At 45.9% G+C, this 9441-nt stretch overlaps 1 protein-coding gene across 3 annotated transcripts in view; it reads right to left on the bottom strand.

The window, feature by feature from the left end:
- Positions 1–217: 217 nt before the first annotated feature.
- The window catches only part of LOC140385854 (cadherin-7-like), a 451440-nt gene continuing 442216 nt past the window's right edge, over positions 218–9441 (bottom strand). For all 3 annotated transcript variants that reach the window (XM_072468447.1, XM_072468445.1, XM_072468446.1), the window contains one exon: positions 218–1497. In XM_072468447.1, the coding sequence (XP_072324548.1) occupies positions 1013–1497 (485 nt within the window). In that variant the 3' untranslated portion in view covers positions 218–1012. The remainder of the gene's footprint in view (positions 1498–9441) is intronic.

Below are 9441 nucleotides of genomic sequence, written 5' to 3'. Positions count from 1 at the left end.
ATTTCTCCCCCTCACCCTGACTCAAGGGCAATTAGGGATGGGGGAACAAAGGCTGGCCTTGCCACTGAAATCCACATCTCGCACATGCCGAAAAATATAAAATAACAAGTTGGGCAGGGAAGGGGTGGATGGTAAAACTGACCAAAGGAATAGACAAGAGAAATAAGTTGAGGGAACCATTCAAATTGGTGTTGCATAACTAGGTACATAAAGTATATTAATTTCCATTCTTTTATTGTAAACTATACAGGTGTGACCAAACATAATGACACTTTTTAATATCCTATTACAAAAACCCATTATTCATTATTCATACATGTCCAAAGGAAGGATCCACTGATCCATGGAGTAATGATTGTCTACAAAACTGTGCCTGAAGTTTGTTTTTCACAGATTATGACATATGATGAGAATTCCGATTCTGACATTTAAAAAAAAAATTCTATTTTTTTCATCACTTGCAGTCTGCAGCAGACAACAGCCCAGAAAGCATAATGAACCAGTGAAAATACTTCCTTGCCATTAGTGACTTTTGGAGAAGACAGAGATTCCATTAATTTAATTACATTTGCTCATGCTTTATTTTATCCGTACATTTTGGAGTTGAATTAAAATCAAGCATGTATTCCCATGCCTGATGTTGACCCAGCGTACAGTCTGGCTCAGACATGATAAGGATTTTTAAAATATAAATATATCAACGCGTAACAAATAAAAAAAAAACGATAAGTTCTCCTGTACAAATCAGAAGAGATAATGCTTCTAACCGAGCACTGCTGTCGTTCTATATTTTGTATCTAAAAAAGTTAAGCAATGCTCGCACTCTGCTTGTTTGGCGTGTTTTCCATGGGAATTCTGATGAAACTGTACCACTTAAAAAGAGGCAAAGTAAGACTCTTCAAAAATGGTTTTGTATTTACATTTTTTATCCCCCCCCCTCTACCCCGGCCCCCGAAACCGTTCTGCGGCTTACAAAAAAAAAAATCAGTGCATTCTTTCGAACGTTGCGATTTTAAGAGTCCTTGGAGCTACCGTACATGTCAGCCAGCTTCTTGAAACGGGGTCCCCAGTCACTGAGGTAATCGTAATTCTGGTCCGACGCTGAAGTGATGGACTCCAAGGAGCTGAGCGACTCTGCCACTGAGCCGTTCCCCTCGAACGCGTACGTCTGTAGAGAGTCGTATGGCGGAGCACAGGGATCAGTGTCAGCTCCTTTCATCCTTTCCCAGATAAATTCCCTGAAAATAACATTATCAGGAGACAGCTTGTGTGCCGCTTTGGAAAAGAGCTGGATTTCGGGCGTCACGTCCCGGCGCGTTTTCACGTCTTGGATGAAATTGAGGTTCCTCAGCGTGGCCATGTCGAAAGCCTCTGTGTCCTCCTCGCCGCCTCCCTCGTCGTCGTACCTGACTATATTTTCCCTGATGTCCTTCTCTTCGTCAAATACCAAAGGCTCCTTCTTGCGTCTTCTCAGCGTCACAATGAGCAGCACCAGCACTGTAACACAAGAACAATAATATTGAAAATCTGCCTCACCTAGGTTGAAATAGGAATTTAGAAACAGGAGGGAGGCCATCCCACCCCTCAAGCCTATTCCATCATTCTATCATGGCGGATCTCGATATCAACTCCATCGACTTGCTTTGGTTCCATTACCCTGAATACAAGAAGGTCTCGTGGCGCAGTGGGTAGCATCCCTGTCTCTGAGCCTGAAGCTCCGAGTTCAAGTCCCACCCCAGGACTTGATGGTCAAGGAAGGTGCGTTCATAACGCAGGCAAACAGGTTGGGTGCGTCAACCTGTAAATCCTTCGAAACATGCCACTGGCTGGTGGTGAGACTGGGGGAAACTCCTGGTCAGCCATGCTGATGTGGAGAGGCACTCCTCAAGCTATGAGCCCCTCATGACAGACTAGTGATCTGTTCCAGGAATTACTAGACGAACGCTTGACTTAGTGCAGCACTGGGGTTCATTGTTCAGTGATTCTAAAGAGAAAATTGACATGATTTGGGCATTAAGAGACTCCACCCTGAAAACCACAATTTTAATTTACTTCCTACGGCAGGTGTCTTTCCACCAATCTTGCATAATGCGGTGGCCAATTGCTCATGCATTTAGCATTCATGGGACTGCACTGAGGTCATCACATTCCCACTCATGGCCAGGTACCCAGTCTGCTATGCAACAGAAATGACAAAGTAATGCAGAATGTAGATGCAATCACCCATTTTCACAAAACTCTAGCTGAGAGCACACCCATTGGCTTGGCGGCTTGTAAATCTGTTGATAAAATGAAGTCCGGGACAAGCCGAGTTCTGTGCTCATATCAGTGAACTGGTGCTGAGACGGGACTTGCGCTCCCTTCAGCACAGAAGATGATGGGATTGTCTAATTCTGGTGTTTAATTTGGGCGGTCGGCGGGGGGGAGGGGGGGCGGGGTTTGCGGGGGAGCGATGGGTGTCTAGAATTAGGACAAAGCCTTAGAGCTAAGCCATTTAGGAGTCATTCTACATGCAAAGGCTTATGGAAATCTGGAACTATCTTCCTAAAAGATTCAACTGATGTGGTAGTCACCATTAACTGTATATTAGATGTAGTATGGTAAGGCTCCTCCTGTACTACAGGTACGGGGGTAAATCCCTGCCTGCTGGCTCCGCCCAGCAGGTGGTGTATAAATGTGTGTGCTCACCAGGGCTGCTCTCATTCTGGGAGCATCTACAGGAGGCCACACATCTTTGCTCAATAAAGCCTCGATTATTCACTACTCTCGTCTTTGTAGTAATTGATACTGCGGATGCTGGAAATGCGAAATTAAAACAGAAAATGCTGGGAAAACTCAGCAGGACTGGCAGCGCCGGTGGGGAGGGGAACAGTCGAGATTTTCCAGCATACCCGCCGGCGGAATCTTCTGGTCCCACCGAAGGTGACCCCACACTGCGGGTCCCTGGTGGCGGGGCAGTGGCGGGGTGGGGGAGGAGGTGGGCGGGGTGGGGGAGGAGCCACGCACAACAGCGCAGACATTCGGCAGGTTTGGAATATCTCGCTCGTGGTCAGTAGTGAGCCTCCGCCAGAAATCAGGCCATGGAGGGGCTGGAAAATCCCACCCAGCATTTCAAGTCTAATCGGATTCTTCATCGAGGATCATCAGGCTGTCGGGCCTGCTGAGATTGTCTAACATTTTCTGTTCAAGTACAACTTTCCTATTCTCCCTGAACTCTCTACTCCCTTCTATCTTTCTCTTATCATTTTGACCAGTGTCGACGCCAAGCCGACTCCTCCTTTCATTGCCTTTTACCATCTTAGCCTTTTTTCGGATTTATGGTTGGATTTCTGACTTCAACAAGTGACCCGCATTATTTATGAGAAGTTCAGTCATCACCTCCTTTAATCATGGAGTCGCACAAGGCAGAAAGAGAGCCATGGTCTCTTCGGAAGAGCTGTCCGGGTTGTCTTCGCTGTCCTGCTCTTTCTCCATTCCCCTGGACTTGTCCCCTTTTAAGGAGCGAGCCGATTCCTTTTTGGAAGTTAAAATTGAATCTTCTTCGCCCCCCCATTCAGTCCAGCTCATGACAACTTGCTGACTAAAAAAGTAACTCCCCATCTCCCCTCTGCCTTTTTTTTTTGCGAATTATTTTACAACTGTGCCCTCTGGCTATGACCCTCCGACCTGCACAGACATAGGTTCAGCGAGTGAGTGGGCAAAACTCTGGCAGCTGGGTGCACGACGTGGGAACATGTGGCGTTGTTTACTTTGGCAGGAAGAATAAAAAAGCAGAGTGCGACTCACACGGAGAACAGCTGGAGAATGCCAAGGTGCAGAGGGATCCGAGTGTTCCCGTGCATGAGTCACAAAGGGTTAGTATGTGGGTACAGCATGTAACAATAATAATAATCGCTTCTTGTCACAAGGAGGCTTCGATGGAGTTACTGTGAAAAGCCCATTATAACCAAGAAGGGTAACGGAGCGCTATCCTTTACTATGAGAGGAATTGAAGGTAAAAGTAAGGATGTAGTCTTCAGTTATACAAGGCATTGATGAGGCAACATCTCGAATACTGTGCACAGTTTTGGCCTCCTTACTTAAGGAAGAATGCAAATGTGTTGGAGCTGGTTCAGAGGAGGTTTACTAAGTAGAGGATAGGTTGGACACGCTGGGCTAGTTTCCACTGGAGTTTCGAAGAGTGAGGGGTGATTTGATTGAGGTATAGAAGATCCTGAACGGTGTGGACAAGGTGGAGGTGGGTGAGTCTACAACTAGGGGGCACTGTTTTAATATTAGAGATCTCACTTCCAGGGCAGAGATGAGGAGACTTTTTTTTCTGTCAGGGAATTGTACGACTTTGGAACTCTCTGCCCCAGAAGGCGATGGGAGCGAGGTCTTGAGGCACAATCAGAGAGATTCTTGTTAGGCAGGGGAATGAAAAGTTATCGGGGGCAGTTGGGAATGTAGAACTCGAAACGCAAAGAGATCCTATTGAATGGTGGAGCAGGCTTGAGGGGCCGAATGGCCTACGTCTGCTCCTGTTTTGCATGTTTGCGTTTTCATATGTTCATATGCAATTTCTCCCCAAGCTGGTGGTGTGTTGCAATTCACTCAGGGAATCCAGGTCACTATGGCAACATGAACGTTACAGTCTGGAGCTACGGATAATGACGGTAGAGGCGCCGCTGTTCTTTCCAACACACAGTTGACGAGGAATTTCTCCCACTCCTCCTGTTGGCCATTGGCACATGTTGGAAGGGTTGGCCAGTTGATGCTCAAACTGCATAAAAACTCTAATCGTTTTGAAACCCCTTATTAGATTTGCCTCACCTTCTCTCCTCTAAGGAGAACTTCTCCAGTCTCGCTAGAAAACTGAAAAACGTCACCCTTGGTGCTAGGCTCCTTTGCATCCCCTCCAAGGCCCTGATTCACACTCTGTAGTATGGTGGCTGGAATTGGGCACTATAATATCCTCGCTGCGGCCAATCTGAGTGATTTATAAAGCTTTGATGCTTCTTTTTACAGGTTTTGCGCTTGCCCTCTTTTAGGGCGGAATGTTACGCCGGCGGGCTTTATGGTCCTGCCAAAGTCAATGGATTTTTAAATGATGTGTCGCATTTACCGGTACCGCTGCCCCCCGAACCTGGGACCCTGGCGCTGTGAAGAATTCTATTAGGTTACACTGTGTGTAACCCTGCACAGTGGTTAGCACATGTTATTACGGATATTTACCATTTTCAGATATGCAAAGAACAAAGAACAAAGAAAATTACAGCACAGGAACAGGCCCTTCGGCCCTCCCAGCCTGCGCCAATCCAGATCCTTCATCTAAACCTGTCACCTATTTTCCAAGGATCTACTTGGAAAATCTGTTCCCTGCCCATTCATATATCTGTATAGATGCATCTTAAATGATGCTATTGTGCCTGCCTCTACCCCCTCTGCTGGCAAAGCGTTCCAGGCACCCACCACCCTCTGCGTAAAAGATTTTGCACGCACATCTCCCTTAAACTTTCCCTCTCTCACCTTGAAATTGTGACCCCTAGTAATTGAATGCCCCACTCTTGGAAAAAGCTTGTTGCTATCCACCCTGTCCATACCTCTCATAATTTTGTAGACCTCAATCAGGTCCCCCGTCAACCTCCGTCTTTCCAACAAAAACAATCCTAATCTACTCAACCTTTCTTCATAGCTAGCACCCTCCATACCAGGCAACATCCTGGTGAACCTCCTCTGCACCCTCTCTGAAGCATCCACATCCTTCTGGTAATGTGGCGACCAGAACTGCATGCAGTATTCCAAATTTGGCCTAACCAAAGTCCTATACAACTGTAACATGACCTGCCGACTCTTGTACTCAATACCCCGTCCGATGAAGGCAAGCATGCTGTATGCCTTCTTGACCACTCTATCGACCTGCGTTGCCACCTTCAGGGTACAATGGACCTGAACTCACAGATCTTTCTGTGCATCAATTTTCCCCAGGACTCTTCCATTGACCGTCCAGTCCGCTTTTGAATTGGATCTTCCAAAATTCATCACCTCGCATTTGCCTGGATTGAACTCCATCTGCCATTTCTCTGCCCAACTCTCCAATCTATCTATATTTTGCTGTATTCTCTGACAGTACCCCTCTCTATCTGCAACTCCACCAATCTTAGTATAATCTGCAAACTTGCTAATCAGACCACCTATACCTTCGTCCAGGTCATTTATGTATATCACAAACAACAGTGGTCCGAGCACGGATCCCTGTGGAACACCACTAGTCACCTTTCTCCATTTTGAGTCACTCCCTTCCACCACTACTCTCTGTCTCCTGTTGCCCAGCCAGTTCTTTATCCATCTGGCTAGTACACCCTGAACCCCATGCGACTTCACTTTTTCCATCAACCTACCATGGGAAACTTTATCAAACGCCTTAATGAAGTCCATGTATATGACATCTACAGCCCTTCCCTCATCAATTAACTTTGTCACTTCCTCAAAGAATTCTATTAGGTTTGTAAGACATGACCTTCCCTCCACAAAACCATGCTGCCTATCACTGATAAGTCTATTTTCTTCCAAATGTGAATAGATCCTATCCCTCAGTATCTTCTCCAACAGTTTGCCTACCACTGAAGTCAAGCTCACAGGTCTATAATTCCCTGGATTATCTCTGCTATCCTTCTTAAACAAAGGGACAACATTAGCAATTCTCCAGTCCTCCGGAACCTCACCCGTGCTCAAGGATGCTGCAAAGATATCTGTTAAGGCCCCAGCTATTTTGTCCTTCGCTTCCCTCAGTAACCTGGGCTAGAACCCATCCGGACCTGGGGACTTGTCCACCTTAATGCCTTTTAGAATACCCAAAACTTCCCTCTTCCTTATGACGACTTGACCTAGAGATTTTAAACATCCATCCCGACCCTCAACATCCGTCATGTCCCTCTCCTTGGTGAATACCGATGCAAAGTACTCATTAAGAATCTCACCTATTTCCTCCGACTCCACGCATAAATTCCCTCTTTTGTCTTTGAGTGGGCCAATCCTTTCTCTAGTTACCCTCTTGCTCCTTATATACAAATAAAAGGCTTTGGGATTTTCCTTAACCCTGTTAGCCAAAGATATTTTGTGACCCCATTTTAGCCCTCTTTATTGCGCGTTTGAGATTTGTCCTACTTTCCCGATATTCCTCCAAAGCTTCATCAGTTTTATGTCGCCTAGATCTTATGTATGCTTCCTTTTTCATCTGAGCTAGTCTCACAATTCCACCCTAATCCTGCCATTTCTATCCCTCATTTTCACAGGGACATGGCTGTCCTGCACTCTAATCAACCTTTCCTTAAAAGACTCACACTTCAAATGTGAGAATAAGTTCTTTGAGAAGGTGACTGAATAGGTAGACGAGGGTTGAGCAGTTGATGTGGTGTATATGGATTTCAGCAAAGCGTTTGATAAGGTTCCCCACGGTAGGCTATTGCAGAAAATACGGAGGCTGGGGATTGAGGGTGATTTAGAGATGTGGATCAGAAATTGGCTAGCTGAAAGAAGACAGAGGGTGGTGGTTGATGGGAAATGTTCAGAATGGAGTTCAGTTACAATTGGAGTACCACAAGGATCTGTTCTGGGGCCGTTGCTGTTTGTCATTTTTATCAATGACCTAGAGGAAGGCGCAGAATGGTGGGTGAGTAAATTTGCAGACGATACTAAAGTCGGTGGTGTTGTCGATAGTGTGGAAGGATGTAGCAGGTTACAGAGGGATATAGATAAGCTGCAGAGCTGGGCTGAGAGGTGGCAAATGGAGTTTAATGTAGAGAAGTGTGAGGTGATTCACTTTGGAAGGAATAACAGGAATGCGGAATATTTGGCTAATGGTAAAGCTCTTGGAAGTGTGGATGAGCAGAGGGATCTAGGTGTCCATGTACATAGATCCCTGAAAGTTGCCACCCAGGTTGATAGGGTTGTGAAGAAGGCCTATGGAGTGTTGGCCTTTATTGGTAGAGGGATTGAGTTCCGGAGTCAGGAGGTCATGTTGCAGCTGTACAGAACTCTGGTACGGCCGCATTTGGAGTATTGCGTACAGTTCTGGTCACCGCATTATCGGAAGGACGTGGAGGCTTTGGAGCGGGTGCAGAGGAGATTTACCAGGATGTTGCCTGGTATGGAGGGAAAATCTTATGAGGAAAGGCTGATGGATTTGAGGTTGTTTTCGTTGGAGAGAAGAAGGTTAAGAGGAGACTTAATAGAGGCATACAAAATGATCAGGGGGTTAGATAGGGTGAACAGTGAGAGCCTTCTCCCGCGGATGGAAATGGCTGGCACGAGGGGACATAGCTTTAAACTGAGGGGTAATAGATATAGGACAGAGGTCAGAGGTAGGTTCTTTACGCAAAGAGTAGTAAGGCCGTGGAATGCCCTACCTGCTACAGTAGTGAACTCGCCAACATTGAGGGCATTTAAAAGTTTATTGGATAAACATATGGATGATAATGGCATAGTGTAGGTTAGATGGCTTTTGTTTCGGTGCAACATCGTGGGCCGAAGGGCCTGTACTGCGCTGTATCGTTCTATGATCTATGATAAATGTGGATTTACCCTTAAAGAGCTGCTCCCAATCCACATTCCCTAGCTCCTGCCGAATTTTGTTATACTTGGCCTTTCCCCAATTTCGCACTCTTCCTTTAGGACCACTCTCGTCTTTGTTCATGAGTATTCTAAAACTTACGGAATTGTGATCGCTATTCCCAAAGTAATCACCGACTGAAACTTCAACCACCTGGCCGGGATCATTCCCCAATACCAGGTCCAGTATGGCCCCTTCCCGAGTTGGACTATTTACATACTGCTGTAAAAAACTCTCCTGGATGCTCCTTACAAATTCTGCTCCATCTACGCCTCCAACACTACATGAATCCCATTCAATGTTGGGGAAGTTAAAATCTCCCATCACGACCACCCTATTGCTCCTACATTTTTCTATAATCTGTCTACATATTTGTACCTCTATTTCACGCTCGCTTTTGGGAGGCCTGTAGTAAAGTCCGAACAATGTTACTGCACCCTTCCTATTTCTTAGCTCTACCCATATTGCCTCAGTGCTCGAATCCTCCATAGTGCCCTCCTTAATCACAGCTGTGATATCGTCTCTGACCAGTAATGCAACACCTCCACCCTTTTTACCTCCCTCTCTATCCCTCCTGAAGCATCTATACCCTGGGATATTTAGTTGCCAATCTTGCCCTTCCCTCAACCAAATCTCAGTAATACCAATAACATCATATTCCCAAGTACTAATCCAAGCCCTAAATTCATCTGCCTTATCTGTACATTACTTGCATTAAAACAAATGCACCTCAGACCACCTGTCCCTTTGCATTCATCATCTCTTCCCTGTCTACTCTTCCACTTAGTCACAATGAGTTTATTATCTAGTACGTTACTGGCTTTAGTTCCTGCCTTTTTACTGACCTTTAA

The sequence above is a fragment of the Scyliorhinus torazame genome, chromosome 11 (genome assembly GCF_047496885.1).
Source record: "Scyliorhinus torazame isolate Kashiwa2021f chromosome 11, sScyTor2.1, whole genome shotgun sequence".
Taxonomy (NCBI): domain Eukaryota; kingdom Metazoa; phylum Chordata; class Chondrichthyes; order Carcharhiniformes; family Scyliorhinidae; genus Scyliorhinus; species Scyliorhinus torazame.
The sequence above is the reverse complement of the archived record's forward strand: the minus strand, read 5'-3'. Positions and strand labels throughout refer to the sequence as shown.